Source organism: Chiloscyllium punctatum, chromosome 49 (assembly GCF_047496795.1).
Source record: "Chiloscyllium punctatum isolate Juve2018m chromosome 49, sChiPun1.3, whole genome shotgun sequence".
Lineage (NCBI taxonomy): Eukaryota > Metazoa > Chordata > Chondrichthyes > Orectolobiformes > Hemiscylliidae > Chiloscyllium > Chiloscyllium punctatum.
The window spans coordinates 17,184,040-17,207,178 of NC_092787.1; the positions used below are offsets into that span (position 1 = coordinate 17,184,040).

Sequence of the window (23,139 nt, forward strand, 5' to 3'; positions counted from 1 at the left end):
GAAGGAGCTCATGGTCAGATTCACAGACAGAATGGGAACATTTTCACCTTTTTAATGTAGGTTTGGTTTCTCTGATATATAGGAGGCCACGCCATGAACAGCTACTATCTAACAAAAGCAGCTAAGTTACTATATCTGAGAAACCAGTGGTCAAGGAATTATTAGCTGTAGTAGGAATAAAATGTTAGGTAGATCAGTAACAAGTTTGGAGATTTTTATATTCGTGTTGTACAGTTTTGAAATTATATAATTAATAATCAGTTTCTTTAATCAGCAGATTAATTTGAATACTGTATTCTATACTTGAATACCTGTTTAATACACACTAGTCACAGTGGCAGGTTCCATTGTGCCCTTGATCTCAGCCATTGCTCTGAAGCAAGTTAGTTTGGAGACTTTTTTCAAATCTTTCAAGTTCCCATCTTCAGATAGAATTAAAAATAGGACATTCTCAATTCCACATAATGAAACTCTCTGAAAGACTACTTTATCAAAGAGTGCTGTTGCTTTTCAGATTGTTGAAAATATCGCTTAACATTGTGGAATGATTCTCACTCTATTTGGTTTCTACCATCACTTGGCTAAGTGTCTCTGAGTGTTGGTCAATAAAACGGAACATTGCTTTTAGCCTGTACATGTTACTGTCATGGTTTAACAAAAGACAAGGTTTATTGTAGAATCCATCATAGAATTATTTTCATTCTTCAAGTCTAACATGATTAGGCATTTTGGTAAATACATGAAAACGGAAATTCTGTATCAAGGATAAGATTTGATGTAGTGTCATAGAGATGGAAACACCCTTTGGTCCAACCAGTCCATGCTGACCAGATATTACAACCCAATCCAGTCCCACCTGCCAGCATCTGGCCCATATCCCTCCAAACCCTTCCTATTCATATAACTATCCATATGTCTTTTAAATGTTGCAATTGAACCAGCCTCCACCACTTCCTCTGGCAGCTCACTCCATACACGTACCACCCTCCACATGAAAAAGTTGCCCCTTAGGTCTCTTTTATATCTTTCCCCTCTCACCCTAAACCTATGCCCTCTAGTTCTGGACACCCCAACCCCAGGGAAAAGACTTTGTCTGTTCATCCTATCCATGCCCCTCATAATTTTGTAAACCTCTGTAAGGTCACCCTTCAACCTCCGACGCTCCAGGGAAAAAAGCCCCAGCCTTGCCCTATAGCTCAAATCTTCCAACCCTGGCAACATGCTTGTAAAACTTTTCTGAAAGCTTTCAGGTTTCACAACATCTTTCTGACAGGAAGGAGAACAGAATTGCACACAATATTCCAACGATGGCCTAACCAATGTCCTGTACAACCGCAACATGACCTCCCAACTCCTGTACTCAATACTCTGACCAATAAAGGAAAGCATACCAAATGCCTTTTTCACTATCCTATCTACCTGCGACTCCACTTTCAAGGAGCTATGAACCTGCACTCCAAGGTCTCTTTGTTCAGCAACACTCTCTAGGACCTTACCATTAAGTGTATAAGTCCTGCTAAGATTTGCTTTCCCAAAATGCAGCACCTCACATTTATCTGAATTAAACTCCATCTGCCACTTCTCAGCCCATTGACCCATCTGGTCCAGATCCTGTTGTAATCTGAGGTAACCTTCTTCGCTGTTCACTACACCTCCAATTGTGGTGTCATCTGCAAACTTACTAACTGTACCTCTTATGCTCACATCCAAATCGTTTATGTAAATGACAAAGTAGAGGACCCAGCACCAATCCCTGTGGCACTCCACTGGTCACAGACCTCCAGTCTGAAAAACAACCCTCCACCACCACCCTTATCTTCTATCTTTCAGCCAGTTCTGTATCCAAATGGCTAGTTCTCCCTGTATTCTGTGAGATCTAACCTTGCTAATCAGTCTCCCATGGGGAACCTTGTCAAATGCCTTATTGAAATCCATATAGATCACATCTACTGCTCTGCCCTCCTCACTCCTCTTTGTTACTTCTTCAAAAAACTCAATCAAGTTGTGAGACATGATTTCCCACGCACAAAGCCATGTTGACTATCCCTAATCAGTTCTTGCCTTTCCAAATATATGTACATCCTGACCCTCAGGATTCCCTCCAACAACTTGCTTACCACTGACATCAGGCTCACTCGTCAAGAGGTCCCTGGCTTATCCTTACCATCTTTCTTAAACGGTAGTACCACGTTAGCCAACCTTCAATCTTCTGGCACCTCACCTGTTGAGTATCGATGACGCAAATATCTCAGCAAATGGCCTAGCAAGCACCTCCCTAGCTTCCCACAGAGTTCTCGGGTACACCTGATCAGGTCCTTGGGATTTATCCACTTTTATGCTTTTCATGATATTCAGCACTTCCTCCTTTGTAATATGGACACTTTTCAAGATGTCACCATATATTTCCCAATATTCTATACCTTCATTGCCCTTTTCCATAGTGAGCACTGATGCAAAATATTTGTTTGGTACCCCCCATCTCCTGTGGCTCCACACAAAGGCCGCCTTGCTGATCTTTGAGTGGCCCTATTCTCTCCCTAGTTACCCTTTTGTCCTTAACGTATTTGTAAAAATCCTTTGGATTCTCCTTAATCCTATTTGCCAAAGCTATCTCGTGCCCTTTTTGCCCTCCTGGTTGCTCTCCTAAATATACTCTTACTGCCTTTATACTCTTCTAAGGATTCACTCAATCTATGCTGTCTGTACCTGACATATGCCTCCTTCTTTTTCTTAACCAAACCCTCAATTTCTTTCATCATACCTTGCCTTTCGCCCTAACAGGAATATGCTGTCTCTGAACTCTTGTTATCTCATTTCTGAAGGCTTCCCATTTTCCAGCCGTCCCTTTACCTGCAAACATCTGCCTCCAGTCAGCTTTTGAAAGTTCTTGCCTAATACTGTCAAAGTTGGTCTTTCTCCAATTTAGAATTTCAACTTTTAGATCTGGTCTATCCTTTTCCATCACTATTTTAAAACTGATAGAATTATGGTTGCTGGCTCCAAAGTGCTCCACCACTGGCACCTCGGTCACCTGCCCTGCCTTATTTCCCAAGAGCAGGTCAAGTTTTGCACCTTCTCTAGTCAGTACATCCACATACTGAATCAGAAAATTTTCTTGTACATGCTTACAAATTCCTCTCCGTCTCAACCCTTAACACTATGGCAGTCCCCGTCTATGTTTGGAAAGTTTAAAAATTCCCTACCATAAGCACCCTATTATTTTTACAGATAACTGAGCTCTCCTTACAAATTTGGTTCTCGATTTCCTGCTGTCTATTAGGGGGTCTATAATACAGTCCTCTTCAAGATCCTAAGCAGTTGAACACGCAAGTGCATATTACATCACTATAGTGGGTGGTGCTTCTGACACTCTTCCACATTAATTCTTTCTGACCCTTTCAGACTAATATACAATATCCACTGTATGTGACACTGACCCTGTCTTGTATTGTTAAATAATTGTAGCGAATCCAGGATCAAACTGTGACCGCTCATCACTGCACATTAGTTTACTGGATGCATCAAATCATAACACACTACCTCAGCACCAACAAATGCTGAAGCTTGAACTCCTTATCACAAGTGACTATAGATTGCCAGACTGAGTTTATTCAAGAATGTGTTGTTCAGATACAGTATACCAGACTATAATGTTTATACTGTGCAACATGAAAGGGTAGCTGGTAAACCTAATATTTGAAGGTATCCATGATGTGGAGGTGCCAGTGTTGGTCTAGGGTGGACAAAGTTAAAAATCACGCAACACCAGGTTATAGTCCAACAGGTTTATTTGGAAGTACTAGCTTTTGGAACACTGCTCCTTTTATCAGGTAGCTGTAGAGCAGGATCATAAGACACAGAGTTTATAGCAAAAGGTCACTGTGTCATGCAACTGAAATGATAAACTGGACAAACCTAGATTACTGTTAAGACCTTCATCTTTTGGAATGGGTTGCAGGTTTCAGTTCATTAATATGTAAATCCCAGAACTACTTTCAAGTCACCATTCTCAAGATAGTTTAAGGTTTCATAAAAAAGGTGACATCTCAGTTCAGACAGTGTATTAAAGGTGTGAGAATAGAGTCTGTTTGTATCCCAATCTTGAGTCAGATTGGTTCTGTTTCCCAAGTAGGAATTTATAAAATGTTACATGGATCGGCTGCCTGCAGAATGTGTGCTTTTTCTACAAAATAGAATGTATCTGCAATTACAATTCTACAAATGCAAATTTAACCTGCTCCACAGCTACCTGATGAAGGAGCAGCACTCCGAAAGCTAGTACTTCAAAATAACCCTGTTGGACTATAACCTGGTGTTGTGATTTTTTTGAATTAATATTTGAAGTAAGTGTTACATTTTCATAGAGGTTAACCCATCTATCAGTGTACATGTATGAAATGTAACTGAAGTAATTGTGTCAAGCTCCCCATGCCATGTAAGGAACTGCATCTACATCAGGCTTTATCACAAGTTCTATTGTATCTTCTTGAGTATCTCACATTGAATGAATGAACAAATGAATTATTTGCCTACTAAGTTTTGCACATGAGTTCCCACAACAAACATATGATTCATGAATACCTAACTCTTTTTGGTGTTTGTTCAAGAGACACTTGTCAATAGCAGAATTCCCTGCCACTCTTCAAATACTAGTGATATCTTAAACATCCACTTAAACCATCCAGATACACAGTTGAATCTATGATTTCCAAACTGACTTCTAAAAAAGCAGTATGCAATCACCCTTGTCCAGAATGTCAGAAAGATTATTATTTAAGCTTTGATTTTGACTCGTAAGCTTCTGATTCAGACAAAGATGCGGTGAACCGAGTCATTGTAGCATATACTCTTCATGGACTGGAAATGCGAACCAGGAATATGTTCTTTGTCAATTTATAGCCAGCCTAACGATAACTTTCTACTATATACTGTATTAGAGAACTTTACTGAAGTTTTAACCACTTTTTACTGTAATGTATTAGAATCTCCAACATTCTAAAACTACCTGCAAACTGATTGTACCACTTCAGTAAAATGTGTTTATTCTTTCAGAGCTGACATTTTACTAATGCCATACTCTGAAATAGATGCAAACATAATTCGTCCTTACCAAATATAAAACATTTTCATTCCAAATAGGAGAATTGTTTTTAAATTGGCTTTGATTTCCCATCTGGCTTTTGGAAGGGAACTGTTTGCTAGCAAAGGTTCTGTTTTTCTATTCATTACTTAAGCAGGTAGCTTCCACAGCATGCAGGATGAGCGTATTATTTCATTTCATCCTTAGTTTTAAGAATACTATTTCTCATTCTTTTGGTTATAGCAGTAGGACTGTCAACTGTCTCTAATGGATGGTTTTCTGTATTCATTCATGGGATATAGAAGATACTGGCTGAGTCAGCATTTATTGTCCAACCCTTGTTGGCCCTTGAGAAGGTGGTGATAAGCTAATACGGGAACAAAGAAATGGCCGAAGAGTTGAATTGTTACTTTAGATCTGTCTTCACTGGGGAAGACACAAGCAATTCTCCCAGATGTAATAGTGCTGAAGGACCTGAACTGAAGGGAATTTATATTAGGCAGGAAATGGTGTTGGAGAGACTGTTCGGACTGAAGGCTGATAAGTTGCTGGGACCGGATGGTCTGCATCCCAGGGCACTGAAGGCAGTGGCTCTAGAAATCATGGATGCATTGGTGATCATTTTCCAATGTTCTATAGATTCAGGATCCGTTCCTGCAGATTGGAAGGTGGCTAATGTTGTCCCACTTTTTAAGAAAGGTGGGACAGAGAAAACAGAATTATAGACCAGTTAGTCTGACCTCAATGGTGGGAAAAATGCTGGAGGCAATTATAAAGGACGAAATTATGCCACATCTGGATAGCAGTAACAGGATAGGTCAGACTCAGCATGGATTTATGAAGGGGAAATCATGCTTGACTAATCTTCTGGAATTTTTTGAGGATGTAACTCTGAAGATGGACAAGGGAGATCCAGTGGATGTAGTATACCTGGATTTTCAGAAAGCCTTTGATAAAGTCCCACTTAGGAGGTTAGTGAGCAAAATTAGGGCACATGGTATTAGGGGCAAAATACTGACATGTATTGAAAATTGGTTGGCTGACAGAAACAAAGAGTAGTGATAAACGGCTCCCTTTCAGAATGGCAGGCGGTTATCAGTGGTGTGCTGCAGGGATCAGTGCTGGGACCGCAGCTTTTTACAATGTACATTAATGATATAGATGAAGGTATTAAAAGTAATATTAGCAAATTTACTGATGATACAAAGCTGGGTGGCAGGGTGAAATGTGAGGAGGATGTTAGGAGAATACAGGGTGACCTGGACAGGCTAGGTGAGTGGACGGATGCATGGCAAATGCAGTTTAATGTGGATAAATGTGTGGTTATCCACTTTGGTGGCAAGAACAGGAAGGCAGATTGCTACTTAAATGGAGCCAAGTTAGGTAAAGGGGCAGTACAACGAGATCTAGGTGTTCTTGTACATCAGTCAATGAAAGCATGCAGGTACAGCAGGCAGTGAAGAAAGCTAATGGCATGCTGGCCTTCATAACAAGATGAATTGAGTATAGAAGCAAAGAGGTCCTTTTGCAGCTCTACAGGACCCTGGTGAGACTGCACCTGGAATATTGTGCGCAGGTTTGGTCTCCAAATTTGAGGAAAGATATTCTGGCTATTGAGGGAGTGCAGCGTAGGTTCATGAGGTCAATTCCTGGAATGGTGGGACTATTTTGCACTGAAAGATTGGAGTGACTGGGCTTGTATACCCTTGAGTTTAGAAGGCTGAGAGGGGACCTGATTGAGACGTTTAAGATTATTAAAGGATGGACATTCTAGAAGCAGGAAGCATGTTTCCGCTGATTGGTGAGTCCCGAACCAGAGGATGCAGCTTAAAAGTAAGGGGTAGGCCACTTCGAACAATATTGAGGAGAAACTTCTTCACCCAGAGAGTGGTGGGGGTATGGAATGCTCTGCCCCAGAAGGCTGTGGAGGCCAAGTCTCTGGATACTTTCAAGAAAGAGTTGGATAGAGCTCTTAAGGATAGTGGAATCAAGGGTTATGGGGATAAGGCAGGAACAGGATACTGATTGAGGATGATCAGCCATTATCATAATGAACGGTGGTGCTGGCTTGAAGGGCAGAATGGTCTACTCCTGCACCTATTGTCTATTGTACTATCGAATGAACTTTGGCGAATTTCTGCAATATGTCTTGTAGGTGGTATACACAGCTGCTACTGAACATTGGTGGTGGGAGTGAATGTTTTTGGATGGGGTGCCAATTAGTTGGACTGCTTTGTCCTGGATGATGTCAAGTGTTTTGAGTGTTGGAGCTGCATTCATTCAGGCACGTTACAGTCCTGACTTGTGCTTTTTAGATTGTGGGCAGGCTTTGGGGAGTCAGGAGGCAAGTTACTCGGTGCAGGATTCCTAGCCTCTGACCTGATAGTGTAGCCACCCTGTTTATATGGCTAGTCTAGGTCAGTTTCTGGTCAGTGGTATATCCCAGAATGTTGATAATGCGGTATTCGGTGATTGTAATGCCTTTGAATGTCAAGGCGCATTGGTTAGATTTCCTCTTGTTGGAGGTGGTCATTGCCTGACACTTAGTGACATGAACGTCACTTGCCACCTGTCAGCCCAAGACTGGACATTATCCATATTTTGCTGCACTTGAACGTAGACTGTGTTAATATTTGAGGAGACATGAATGGTGCTGCACATTGTGCAGTTGTCAGCAAACATTCCCAATTCAGACATGAGAAGGGCATTGAAACAGCTGAAGATGGTTGAGCTAGGACAATACCCTGAGCAATTCCTACAGTGATGTCCTGGAACTAAGATGACCAACAACCAGAACCAGCTTCTTTTGTGTTAGGCATGACTCCAACCAATGGGGAGTTTTCCCACTGATTCCAGTTTTCCTCGGGCTCGTTGATACCACATTCGATCAAATGCGGCTTTGATGTTAAGGGCAGTCACTCTTGTTTCACCCCTGGAATTCAGCTCTTTTGTCCATGTTTGAATTGTAAGGCTGTCTTAAGGTAAGAGCTGAGTGTCCTTGGTGAAACCCAAACTGAGCATTAGTGAGCAGATTGCTGCTGAGCAAGTACTGCACAGTAACACTGTTGCTGACACCTTCCGTTAGTTAACTGATGATTGAGAATAGACTGGTGGCATGGTAATCACCTGGGTTGATTGGTCCTGCTTTTTGTGTACAGGACATATCTGAGCAGTTTTTCATCTGGTCAGGCAGATGCAAGTGTTGTAGCTGTTCAGGTCCAGCTTGGCAAGTTCCAGAGCATGTGTATTCAGTATTATCACCAGTATATTGATAGGACCCATGTCATTTACAGTATGCTGTACCTCCAGCCATTTATTAATATAATGGATTCAATGTAATTAATTGAAGGCTGCCATCTGTAATGTTGAAGGTGGCAAAACTGAAGATTGTTGCACATGCTTCAGCCTTCTCTTTTGCACTGATATGTTGGATTCCCCTAACATTGAGGATGTTTGTGGAGCCATCTACTCCAGTGAGTTGTTGAATTGTCCTCCAACATTCATGACTGGATGTTAACAGGACAGCAGAGCTTACACCTGATCCTATTGATTGTGGAATTGCTTAGCTGTCTGCAGTTTGCTGTTTGAAACCCAACTAGTCCTATTTTGTGCTTCAATTCTAGGAATGCCTGATGCCGCTCCTGACATACCCCTCGCACTCTTAATCGAACCAGGGTTAATTCGATAGTGATGGTAGGGTCGGGGGATATGCCGGGCCAAGAGTTGTAGATTGTTTCAGAGTATGATTCTGCTGCTGCTGATGGCTCACAGCACGTCATGGATGCTTATATCTTGAGTTATTAGATGTGTTTGAAGTCTGTCTCATTTAGGGTGATAAGACCACCCAGGAAAATGGAGGTTATCCTCAATGGGTGAAGAGGATATAAAAACAAATACAATGTATTTTTCAAATTTAATTCTTTTGAATGAGTCAAAGCTGTGAGGAAGCAGTAAGATTCAGATGCACAAATTATGAGAAGTCATCGAAAGAATGGCTTTTGTTTCAGGGGAGCTGAGAAACAAAAGTGATATTCTCATTTTCTGAATGTTTGATTTGATTTTTTTCTTGAGTCCTGCTTTGACTTTTTTGTTTGGCACTCTAACTTCAAATATCTATTAGTTCAGCAAGAGTTGCAGTTCAGATATTTATCGATAGACAATAGGTGCAGGAGTAGGCCATTCTGCCCTTCGAGCCTGCACCACCATTCATTATGATCATGGCTGATCATCCTCAATCAAAATGACGACCTGAGTTTAAAGTGTTAAATTATAAATGCTAATTATATAAAGTTTATTTGTTCTCCTTTGAGCTTGAATGATAATCTAATTGAGATGTTTAAAGTGACAGAAGGCTAGATGCAGAGAAACTATTTCCAGAATTAATCTATATTGAACTTTGCAATTAGAAATCAGCTTTGTCAGATGTTGATTTATAAGGAGGGTCATGTAATATATTGTTGTGTAAGAGCTTTGATGAGTCTCACTGGTCACATCAGGCACAAGAAAGATCAACAGTAGTGAGGAGAGGTTTATTCAGTTAGTTCATGTAATGTAGGCATTGTTGGTTAAGCAGTTAAGAGCCAGTCACATTACTGTGGGTTTGAATCACATGTAGGCCAGTCCAGGTAAGGTGAAAGATTTATTTCCTGGAAAGTCATTTTTTTCAACAACATGGTTGCTATTAGACTAGCTTTTTCTCCATTCCAAGTTTACTAAAACTAGATTAAAATTTCACCACCTGCCATGGGATTTTAACTGTTATCCATAACATTAACCTGAAGTTCTGGATTAGCATGTGCATTATGCTGTTTGGTTTGATATATTATATAATACAATTTTACAAATTATTTAACTTGACAATTCTTAGGATGAAGTGTATTCAATTTAGAGATAAATGTGATTTTCAAAAATGCAGAAATGCTCAATCAGTTGTAAACACAAGATGTTGACAGTCTTACCTCTAACTTTAACCTTATTTCTGCAGCAACAGTAACTGATTAAACACAATGATTAATTGTAGCAGTTGTAAGAATATTGGTTGCATTAACTCGCAGTAGAAACATTCACAGAACTCTGTAATTATTATAGCCTAAGGCTCTGTGACCTGGTGTATTGAGTAACTTTCTCAAGTGTTCTTTGGGATTAAAAGCTCATTATAGCCTGCAGCCACATTTCACACAGCTAATGCACAGAGCCGTGTGTAATATAGTACATGTTAGAATGGTTTGACAGGTTTCTAAAAGTTTTCCCTGCAGTAGGTGCAGCTGATTGCTAATAATGCCTTTTTATATTAAAGTTGCACTCAAATGTAAGCTAATTATATAAAATATAAAATACAATATTTCAGACTCCTATTATGAAATTCACCTTCAAATTTCAGAGCAATGTTAATACAGACAAACAACAGCCCACTGTGCATCTTAATGCAGTGAGCTCCTGAGTTAAGCCGTAGTATTTTGGAGAAAGTGCGAAATAGAACCTAAAAGCATACTTGAAGGCCAGGCAAGAACGGCCATTGATTCAAAACTGTTTCCATTCCTAAGATTCTGAAGTACAGCCCCCATACTACTAGAAACATAATCATTTTAAAATATATAAGTATACTGCAGTTAATCATAAAATTGTTTTTAAGATTTGATGGTAGTGATCATCTTAGATGTTTATGTTTCTTGGATTACTTTAAATAACAGATTGTACTGTTCAGTGTTTATAACTTGGTCAGATTGTTTTATTAGAGGTAAGTTGCTGTAAAGCAAATATAATGGTTTAATACAAACTTATTTTCTTATAGTTACATGTATATATTGTCACAAAGGCAGCTGGCGAGTAATCATCCAATATTTTTTCCCCCTCAAGAGTGGTCACTACCTTGTGAGTATATCCCTCTGGAAACCTCATGTACCCTAATGATCTGTTCTGCTTCAAACTTTTTGTTCCAGGTCACACTTGGAAAGGTATTAAAGGCAATAGTTGTGATGAGGAGTTTATTTATTGATCGGACAATCGTTAAAGCATACAATGAAAACGTCTACGCAGAAGATGGGAAGGTAGGACGTTTGAAACATTAACTTGATTTTTGGGAAAGGTCTTTACAATATCTCAGTTGTTTATTACAAATCAGTCTGGATATTACAGCTGCAAATATTGTAAAAAAAAAAATCGGAAAAATGCATGGAACAAAAGTGAGTTTCTGAATTTTTTGTATTCTAAGAATGATTACAGGTAATAGGACTCCTGTTACTAATGCAGTTTGCATTGCATTCTACATTTTATAGAAAATAATCAGCGTTTTGTAGTGTTTATTATGCAGAATAATAGCTTCATAGCTAGAGGATTTTAAAGTTAATGCACCAGTGATTTTTTGATTAAATTTGAAGGATTGAAGGCTAGCAAAAAACCTCAACCATTAGCATGCAGGCTGCTATGTAAGGGAGATGAGAGGGGTATTGGTTTTCATAATAAAGGAATAATTGTACCACTGGACACCGCAGGATTGAAAACAAACTTGTTAAACTTAAAATGGTGACCAATCTGATCTTTGCTAATTGGCCTAATTAGTCATGGGAGAAACTAGGACTAGAGGGCATAATCTCAGAATAAAGGGATCCAATTTAAAGTAGGTGGGGAGGAATTTCTTCTGACAGAGGATTGTGTCTTTGGAACTCCTTCCCACTGAAAGCTGTCAGGGTTGCATCCTTGTGTATATTTAAATTCTTGATCAGTACAGGGTATTAAGGATTATGGGGAAAAGGCAGGAAAGTTATCATGAGGGATGTTGGATTGGCCACGATCCTATTGAATGGCAGTGAATCAGGCTCGAGGGACTGGATGGACTGCTCCTGTTCCTGTGTCTTGTGGCCTTAGACCTGGGATTTATTCAGTATCTCACAGTTCTATTCATTTCCAGCAATTTAAGTAACTACAGTTAATGATCAGATTAGATTCCCTACAGTGTGGAAACAGGCCATTTGGCCCCACCAGTCCACACAGACCCTCCGAAGAGTAACCCACCCAGATTCATTTCCCTCTGAATAATGCACCTAACATTATGGGCAATTAAGCATGGCTAATCCACCTGACCTGCACATCTTTGGATTGTGGGAGGAAACCAGAGCACCCAGAGGAAACCCATGCAGAGACTGGAAGAATGTCCAAACTCCACAAAGACAGTTGCCCGAGGCTGGACTCGAACCCAGGTCCCTGACGCTGTGAGGCAGCGGTGTTAACCACTGAGCCACCGTGCCACCCAAAACTCCTTTTTCTTTCTCTTCTGTGATCAGCTTCTCATCTATTTTGCTTTCTTTTCCTTATTGCACATCTCTTGATATTCTCCAGTGATACTTTGTTGAAAGTTACCTGAAAATCCATGTGTATTGCATCCAGTGTACCTTTTTTTAATCTAATATCTATTATCTCTACAAAAGTGATGGAAATCACTATACTATATAGCTTATTTTAATTTTTGGAAATCTTTCAATTAAACTAAAAGTCTTTGGAATCAACTGCAGATTGGGAGTTTTTTTATTTAAAAAGAACTAAATGAAATTTGTACTTCCAGCATGGGGACAGTGTTGTAGATTGGAGTCTGACAGGAATTGGTGTTTGAAACTCTCTTAAGACTGTTTCACCACCTTGGCAAGTTATGCAATGTACAAAACTGGTTTCTTAGCAGAATAGTAAAACAGTAAAATAGAATATGGGGGAGATGACGGCCAAGTGGTATTATCACTGGTAATGGTCTTGGGGACTTTGGGATCGAATCCCACTATGGCAGCCAGTGGAATTTAAAATCACTAAAACATCTGAAATTATGTGACTAACGATGACCATTAATCCATTGTTGATTGTTGAAAATAACCCATCTGGATCCTTACCTGGCCTGACCTACATGTGACTCCAGACCCACAGCAATGTAGTTGACACTTAATCACCGTCTGGGCAATAAATGCTATGGCCTCGTCAATAACTCCCTCATCCATGAATATCTTTTTATTAGGTGCAACTGAAACTGGATGCCATTCAAAATTTGTAGAAGACCTTGATTCAATTGTACAATTTTGCAAACAAAAGAAGTTTTCTCTTGAAATGAAAAGTTGTGCAACATTAGTGCCTGATGCTTTGAATAAAACAGAACATAAAGATTTAGAATGTGATGCATGACTGAACACTTACAATCTCTGTGAAATGATTAAAAATCAGTTTAATTTTGATCAACTAAACATCGGAAACCCTATCACTGTAATTGAGAATCTCCAGACCAAATGACTGAGAAATCCTTACAAGTAGAGTTTCCACTGTGCCTACCCAGAGCATTTGAGCACTAGTTAGCAAGAATTAAGATTTGGGGACTAAACAATAATTAAGTCTGCTGTTGAAGTTTAACTGATTTGAGCCATGCTGTTTACCAGTATTGTGCTGAAAAACTTATTGCTACGTATCAAACTTAGACCACCTTATCTGTTAAGAGATTTATTCATTGGATAATCTAGAGGGAATAAGTTGTGTGCTAGTATCACAAAAACAGCATTGAAGTCTTGAAAAAAACATAGAAGAAGGTATTTCTCTTTCTCATAATGCTGTTCTCATCATGGATATAGGCACCTCATGACAGGAAGAGCAACTAAGTTTATCACTAGTGAAGATACAGATTTAGGACTTTCTAGCGGAATTAGGGAATTCTGGGATTTAACACCACCTCTGAGATTTGCAAGTATATCAGGTCAGTTTGGAAATGTAAAGTTTAAGCAATCTCAGACTGGAAACAATAGGGTCCTGTCCCTTCTGATACCTACCCTGCCATGCCCTTCTTGCATCCTCCCTTACCAGAGCCCTTGACAACTGAAGACCAAACCCAATTTTACAGCAATGTAATTGGGAATATACAAGAGACCTGAATTAGAGATGTGAGGTTTGTAGATTTGGAGGACAATACAGAGATTGGGAGGGATAAGATCATGGAGGTATTTGAAAACAAGATGAGAATTTTAAGATCAGCCATTACTTGTCCAGGATCCAATGTAGATCCATGAGCATAGGCAGCATAATGGAACAGAACTTGCTGTGTGTTAAGATATGGACAGCCAAGTATTGAATAACCTCAGGTTTATGGAGGGTAGAATCAACCAGAAGTATCATTTAATATCACCAATCAGTTCAATAAATAATTTGTCCAGGCATATTTACAAAGCATGTCACCTGACGCTTAAAGATGCGTCAACTTTGACTCCTTAAAAAAAAACTTTGATTAGTGTAGTGTGCTAGAGTGTAGGTGACTGAACATGAAAACATAGATAACATTATCTTTTGTTTATTTTAGAATATAAACAGTTTATTCTTCAAGTCAGGGCTCACTTGTATGAGTGAGTTCTGTGTCCTTGAATTGTGCTTATTTTGTCTTTGTGACTTTCACTACTGCACAGCAAGTATGAGCTATTGATCACTTAAGTGTTTGAAGGGTATTCCAGGACGATTTGTTCATTGACACATTAACTAATGCGCTCTGTTTGATGTATTAAATATGACACATCTATATTCTTTCACACCAAAGTGCATTTCAGCAGTTCAGATAGTTCACTGTTTGATTCCTAGCTGCCAGGTTGCAAGTTTGAACCTTCCTGTTATGTGGTGAACATGAGTACATCTTGGCTGTTTGGTTCCAGCTTTTTTTGGCAGACAGTAAATTGACCAAATCGTAAAACAGTTACATTCCACAACTCCAGATATTCCAATAGCCATTGTACGCTGGAGTTGTGTATTAGGATCATCCTGATTCCCTGAAATCAGATTCTGATGGGCAATTCACATGCATCTGGAATCCACTGAGAACGTCAATTATAAACAGAATTTGGAGGATTCCATCTCGCTTACGAAGCAATACAAGATTGAAAACCTACTATAACTCCTCGGTCACTGTTAAACTGATCTCCCATTCCCCTCCACATCTCCAAAAAAATCAAGAACACCCTCTTCAAACCAAATGCTCTTCTCTACTTACCATTTTGGGTCCCCACCCGCTGTTTGAGTGCACAACCATTTTAACCGCCCAATAAAATTTCTAAACCAATCTGTTTCTTTTTTTTTGGATGCAATCTCATCTTTGAGAGAACCTGGCCAGATTTATCAGGATTTGGTTTACCTTTTTCCAAATAGGGTTGTTGATTCACAACCACATAGGATTTATTCTGCCTAATATTTGTATCTGAAGGCCTAAAAACTTGAATTCCAATCTTCTCAAGTTTGTCCATAAATTTTAAAAGAATTTCCAAAACTTCCATTTGTTGAATTTCTAGCTCTGAGAATGCTTCTCGTAGCAAGCAATAGCGCCAAGTCTTCTGTTTGTTTTCTTGTTGATGATGACAATCTGTGTCTATGCATCCACTGCAATTTTTCTTTGATTATCAGCTGTTCATGAAATGTGAATGGGAAGCCACATCCCAATACTTAGCACTTTGTTCTTCTCTAAAGTTATTCCAGTTGCAGTCTTAGTTTGACAATAACATAATTTCTAACCCTCACTTTTAGATAACCATCGTCTACGGTCAATGTCTTATAAAATCCGACTAGTCTGTGAAATAGAAGACAAAGACTCCTCTCTTTAGTTTATTAACTACTCAGTCTTGTAGCTCCTTGCACACACTAGTGATATCTGTTCCCCTTTAATGTCTTCCTGATCAATTAATTCTAATCACCTGCTTAACTACTTGCTGTATTAATATCTTCACTTTTGTCACTCTTTCCACAAATTGTAAAGGAAATTGTCATGATTTTTTTGCACTTTGTCACTCATATTCATCCTTGTGTTGTGATTCATTGTGGTGTGAGATGTTTTCTAAACAGTGTGTTAATCGTCGACCCATGATCCTTTTAGCAATCCTTGTTGGTAAAGTTTTTCTTGCTGCTGACTGTATATCCTGAAGCATTCAGGGAATGAGCACCTGAATATTTTCAGTCTGAAGAAAAGAAACACCTTAATTAAGTTTCAACCAAAACCTTACCTTGCCCTTTATATATACATACATCTTACAATGTATAGTTGTGAAAGGCCCTGTTTGTTCCAAGTACCTGTTATAAACACTTTGCAGTGCACAAACTAGAGAACTCATGCAAATTAGAAATGCCATTGTACTTGTGTACTATGGATTGACAGTTGTCATGGAAATAAATGCAGTCCTTTCTCTCGCCTGAAGGAGAGAGCGTTTGAATTGGGGAAAAGCATCATTGAAAATGAGAATAGAATATAGTTCAATGATATGTCTAAATAAGTATGTTTGTGCATTTTTTTAATATGTGTGTGTCCATATACAATCAAGTATTTTTGTATTTTATAATGTCTATTAAATGGTGTGAAAAATAATTAATTGAAAAGCAATCGCTGGCAAAAGATTAAATCTTGACACTCAATTAAAATATTTTCATTCTTGGGGAAAGAAAGGATCGTGATCTTGTAGTCTTGCTGTGGGTATTTTTGTTTCCTGAAGCATTGGTTGCTTGCTAATTTAAAACTGTTAAAGATGCCTGTGCAGTCCTGACTGAATTTCAGTTAAAACCACTGGGGTCGTGTTTTTGCCAAGGCATTGTTAATTACCTAGAAACAGGAGCAAAGAGGCACCTCCCAGAGTAGCAGAGGGAGAAGAATTTTATCAAAGCATAGGTTCAAAGATGCTGAAATCTGTCTCTTGGGTCATTTCTGATCCCCAATCCTTCTGACTTCAAAGTGAGATATCTTCCGAAGAGGGGGGCTGAATTTGGTTCTTTAATCAGTGCTGACACAAGCCCTGTTTGATATTAGAAGCAGGGAACAGTTTGATTTGTGCTATCCTTTTGAAATCATTCTGATGACCTTCAGAAACCTTCATTACTGACTTACCAGGAAGAAAAACCTGCAGCAAGATAGGATTGGATTTAATTCTGATGCCGTAAGTGTCTGAATTGCGCTTGCAGTATTTATTACAAATACAGTGCTTGATAGAAAGTGAATAGATGTGCATTAATGTACAAGTGAAGTGCACTATTTAATTTGTTGACTTCTTGATGTATTGCTATGAAGGTGTGAGCATTTTGCCACTAGTCAACATGATCAAGAGTAGTCCTCTATTGGAGCTTTACAGCAGGCCTAAACAGATTGATTTTCATCCATTTGCACTCCATTAGTGTATTGCATGACTCCTTTCAGTTAACCTTTTTCTCCTAATATTTATCAGTTTTGATTTGAGCAGCAGTGTAACTTTCTGTTTGTACATTTTTATCAGGAAACAGAATACAGTTGCTGCAAAGAAATATTTTTCCAAAAGGTTCACTTTTAAATAATTAATAATATTCTAAATCATTCTTCATTATCCGCCCAGTCTGTTTTTTTTCTTTGCCTGGTATCACAATGTATGGAATAACGACATTATGATAGTTCTAAACCATCATGAACTGAGGAAGGAAAACACTTTTGATTTTTTTTAACTCTGGTTCACCTCACCGATTATTTTTGTTTCCCTTCGCATAATGAAACATTCCAATAGCCAGTGTCTCAGCTAATAAATTGGGGGAAGAAGTTCCTAGAAAGCTATGCATAACTGACAAGTTTATATTAGCAGGTGTAATCTCCTTCAAAATTTAAGGGCCCAATAACTAGCTGAGGCACAGACTTGGAAAGTCACGAAACTTATCGTAGTCTATGCAGAGTTTATTGCACTTGGGCAGTAGGAACAGCTGCAATTGGTCTTGCACACTCAAGGGGATGCATCAATGAGATACCTCTACTGGATATTCTGGAAGTGGCTGAAGATAGGTTCAAGTTTAACATTAATACTAACTAAGGTCAAATAGTTTGTGAAGTACATTAATCATGTTAAATCAATAATGTCCAGCTGGGACAACTCTGGTTGTTTGGTACTGATTACTAATTAACAGTAAGCCAGCAAGAAGCTGTCAGAGAAGAAGGAGGAAATTGGTTGATTTCCTTCAGAAATGGAATGCAGAAATTGATTCTCACTTTACAGAAAAAGGACATTTGGCCTATCTGTCAGTTCTGAGCACTATCTAATTAGTTGAAATACTCCCTTTTCCTTCTCTAAAATGCTGAAAATATTTTCTCATCAAACATGACCAACTTTCTCCTAAAATATGCAATAGATATTGAATCTGCTTTCGCCACTAGTCTGGTAGACAACTCTAGTTCAAAATTTCTCACTGGTACCTTTCGCAACCATCTTATTCTTTTAAGTTATTTTAAATCTATACCTTCTGCTTATGACCCACCCACCACTGGAAACTATTTCTCTTCATTTACTCTATTAACATTTCGTAATTTTGAACATCAACAGGGCTTTAAACTAAATAGTGAAGGGGTGGATTCAGTTGCATGGAAAATTATGGAAAGTCTTAAAGCAGGGGTTGAAGTTTTCAGAACAAGTAGTTGGACAGAATACGGAAAGGTTCCGGAATCTAACTTCAGGCACAGCAGAGAGGGAGACAAGTGTGAGAAGTGGGGCAGGACTGAGAATGCGGTACTTAAATGCAAGCAGTATACAAAACAAGGTAAATGAACTGTAACGCAGGTTAAAATTGATAGATATGATGATATGGGTATCACAGAGACGTGGGCCAGGAATTGAATATCTAAGCCTATGTGTCCTGTCTAAAGGACAGGCAAGTGGACGAGATTGTCTCGTTAGGAAGAAATTAAACTAAATCAATTGCAAGAAGTGATATAGCGTTGGAAGAGGTAGAATCTGTGTGGGTAGAATTGAGGAACCTCAAAGGAAAATAGACCATAATGAGAGTTGTGTTCAGGCCTCCTAGCAGCACTCAGGATGTGAAGAAGATAAATCAGGAGAAAAAAAAGGCATGTAAGAAAGGCACTATTACGGTAATTATGGGGGCTTCAAGATGCAGTTGGACTGGGAAAATCAGGTTGGTATTCAAGAAAACAAATTCCTGGAATGTCTACAAGATTTCTTTTTGAAGCAACTTGTGGTAGAGCCCACTAGGGAACAGACAGTTCTGGATTAAGTGATGTCTAAAGGGACAGGCTTGATCAGAGAACTGAAGGTGAGGAAGCCGCTCGGGGGCAGTGACCATAATATAGAATTCAACCTGCAGTCTGAGAGAGAGAAGATTGAATCAGATGTAACGGCATTACAATTGAGTAAAGATAAATACAAAAATGTAAGGGAGTTGCTGCCCAGAGTTGATTGGAAGGGAACCCTAGCAGGGAAAATGGTGGAGCAGCAATAGTAGGATTTTCTGGGGATAATTTGGAAGGCACAGCAGAAATTCATCCCAAGGAATAAGAAACATGTTAAAGGGAGGATAAGGCAGCCATGGCTGATAAGGAAAGTCAGGGACAGCATAGAGACAAAAGAAAAAGCATTCAAAGTGGTGAAGATTAGTGGGGAGCAAGAGGATTGGATGCCTTTTAAAAACCAGCAGATGGTAACTAAAAAAAAAAGGAGGAAGAGAAGGTGAAATATTAAAGTAAGCTAGCTAGTAATAGAAGAGAAAATTGAGATTTTTTATTATATTTAAAAGGTAAGGGAGAGGCAAGAGTGGACATTGGACTGATAGAAAACCAGCTGGAGAAGTATTAATGGGGAACGAAGAACTGACGGAGGAACTGAATAGGTACTTCACATCGGTACTTTCATAGTGGAAGATGCAAGCAACATACCAGAACTTCAAGAGTCAGGGGGCAGAGGTGAGTTTAATGGCCATCATTAAGGAGAAGGTGCTGGGGAAGCTGAAAGGTCTGAAGACCGATAAATCACCTAGACCAGATGGACTACATCCCAGAGTTCTGAATGAGATAGCTGAGGAAATTGTAGACAATTGGAGATCTTTTAGGAATCATTGGAGTCAGGGAAGGTCCTGGCGGACTGGAAAATGGCTAATGTAACATTGCTGTTTCAGAAAGGAGGGAGGCAGAAGACAGGAAACTATGGGTCAGTTTGCCTGATCTCAGTCGTCGGTAAGATTTTTGAGTCCATTTTTAAAAATGCAGTTGAGGAATACTTGGGAGTGCATGGTAAAATAGGGCAATGTTGTCAACGGGAGGTCATGCCTGATACTTCTGTTAGAGTTAGAAGTCATAGAATTATCTCAAATAATCATTAAATTTAATAACATATTTGTATAGATAAATTTATTTGCAATCGTTTGAGGAGATAACAAGCAATTTAGAGAAAGGAGAAGCGATGGGTGTGATCTCTTTTGGATTTCTAGAAGACCTTTGACAAAATGCACCTGTGATGTGCTGGTGTTAGAGGGAGTGAGTCTTCAGAGTAATTTGATTTCTTTATCCTGGATGACTATAACATCACTAAGAGAAAACCATTTTAGCTACAGACCTTAGATAGCTGGCTGAAGTCTGCATTGCCATTCCTCAACTACTATTGAATGTACAACTTTTACTGTACCAGAATAATCAAGATCTCAAGATGCCAGCTGTATTCTGTGATGTCTAAGGGCCACATCACTTGATTCTCAGCAATAATGCATTCAAAATATTGCAAATCAATTTCAGAGCAAGAACCTTCTATATTATGTAGAATCGTAGAATCCCTACAGTATGGAAGCAGGCCATTCAATTCATGGAGTCCACACTGCCCCTCTGAAGAGCATCCCACCCAGACATATTCCCCTACCCCATCCCTGTAACCCTGCATTTCCCATGGCTAATCCACCTAGCCTGCATATACCTGGACACTGTGGGCAATTTAGCATAAGCAATCCGCCTAACCCTGCGCATCTTTGGACTGTGGGAGGAAACCGGAATGTCTGCTGGAAACCCATGCAGGCACGTAGAGAATGTGCAGACTCCACACTGTCAGTCGCCCAAGGCTGGAATTGAACCAGGATCCCTGGCACCGTCCGGCAGCAGTCCTAACTGCTGAGTCACTGTGCCACTAATTACAGTATTCATTAATTAACTACTGTCTCAAATTGAGCTGCTTGCATTAGGAAACTGAGCAATCAAATTGTTGATTGATGCCAGATTATTTATAGTGAGACAAATGCCAATAAACTCAAATTGAGGAAAAGTAGAACTAGTTGTTAAAACAAGAGAAAATGCTCAGAATGAGAGCTGTAGTATGAAGAGCTCCAATTCTGAAAGTGGTTATTAGTTATTTTTCTTGAAATGATAAAGTTGTAAGGCAGTAATTTGTGTACTGGGAACTTCAGTAACTGATACAGGATTGAGAAATTTGGTGTTTCCCAGTGCAGAAAGTTGGTGATAACAGGACATGTGGACACTACTGGCATACAGAGCACTCCAAAATGCTCAAGTGATGCTGTGGAGGGGCCATAATGACGTTTCTCTGGCCTGCTAAGTTTTCAAGACAGGACTGTCTATGAAAAGAACCGCAAGGCAAGTTAATGACTGCAAGTATTGATCAAACCAATCAAAACTAGAAGTGCAGAAAGAATGCCAGAAGTTATTAGCATAAGTTTTAAAAAGCTTTTCCTGTATCATAACCGAAAAGTTGAAATTGAATAGCAGCCTATGTGTAGCGTGTTTCACATAACTAAATGTTCCAAGGCATTTCACGGGGCATTATAAAACAAAGTATGACACCGATCCATATGAAGGAGGTATTAGGTCAGGTGACCAAAGCTTTGAATGTTTTAAGAACTATTATAATGAAAACAAGTATAATGGAGGGGACAAAGTGCTGGAAGGAGGGAGTCTCGGAGCTCAAGAACTAGGCGACTGAAGGCATGGCCACCAATGAAGGAACACTTACGATTGTGGATGCACGAGAGGCCGGAATTAAAGAAGTGCAAATATCTCTGAAGTTTGTGGGGCTGGAGGAGGTTGCAGAGATGGCAAGGGCAAGACCCTGGATGAATTTGAAAATAAGGGGAATTTTATCATTTTAAAATCCTGCTTGCCTGGGCGTTAATAACGACCATTGCACATAGGGTATGATTGTGGTAATTGCTGTGAGTTAAGACTTGAGTAGCAGACTTTTAGTTTTGGATGATCTCATGTTTGTGACGTTTCAAATGACACTAGACACAGACAGGTAGAAGTCTGGACAACATGGGCAATTTAGCATGACCAATCCACCTAACCTGCACATCTTTGGACTGTGGGAGGAAACCGGATTTTAGTCTACCTCAGGCATGCTGGAATATAACTAGAGACCTTTTTTTCATTCATTCATAGGATGTGGGCATCACTAGCTAGGCTAGCATTTATTGCCTATCCCTGATTACCCAGAGGGCAGTTAATAGTCAACCACATTGCTGTGGGCCTGCAGTCACGTACAGGCCAGACCAGGTGAGGATGGAAGATTTCCTTCCCTGCCCAATGAATTATGTTTCCTTACGTTCTTACCCACTTTGTCATTTTTTTAAAAAAATTTACTTGTTTTTGATATCCAGAAGTACTCTGACTCAACTGTCTTTTTTGCTATCACCGATGGCATTTTTTCATCTATTAACCACTTCTAGAAAACTATCCATTGTTTTCTGATTAATTTACATGCGAAGGTAGTTTGCAAAGAGCAATGCAGACTATCAAAGATGAGGAAGAGATTGGGAGAGGGCGTCACGCTTTGTAGTATACCATTTATCACATGACCATAAAGAGATGGGACAATTACAGTATCACTGTCTCATTCAAAGGCCAGTATTGAGATGAACGTATTCCATTGTAAGGCTAATCAAGCTCCTATGTGCTCTTGTCCAGTGACCATATCCCTTGAAAATGCAGTCATGTTCCCATTTACAACAATTATCTATGTGCAACATTAATGAGTTTATACTTTTACATACATTATCATGGTATATCTCTTTGTAGCCAAATGGCTCATTTGTCTGTACAATTCTGAATTCAGCTTGCATTCACTATATTTTGTTTTAACCATTTAAGCCTCAACTTCGTTGCCTGCTATATATCTACATACCCTTCTATATCTGTGTCTAGTTGTCTAATTAATTTCTGTTTGTGATGGGCATCCACATTAGGGTGGATAAAATGAGAGAAACTAGCCAGGAATGCATTGGAGTAGTTGAGTCTAGCGGTAATGAAAGTGATAATTAGGATTTCAATAGCAAAGAAACCA

At 39.3% G+C, this 23,139-nt stretch overlaps 1 protein-coding gene across 2 annotated transcripts in view; it reads left to right on the forward strand.

Moving 5' to 3' along the window:
• The window catches only part of med27 (mediator complex subunit 27), a 220,603-nt gene that overhangs the window by 172,603 nt on the left and 24,861 nt on the right, over positions 1 to 23,139 (forward strand). For both annotated transcript variants that reach the window (XM_072566435.1, XM_072566436.1), the window contains exon 5: positions 11,020 to 11,127. In XM_072566435.1, the coding sequence (XP_072422536.1) occupies positions 11,020 to 11,127 (108 nt within the window). The remainder of the gene's footprint in view (positions 1 to 11,019; positions 11,128 to 23,139) is intronic.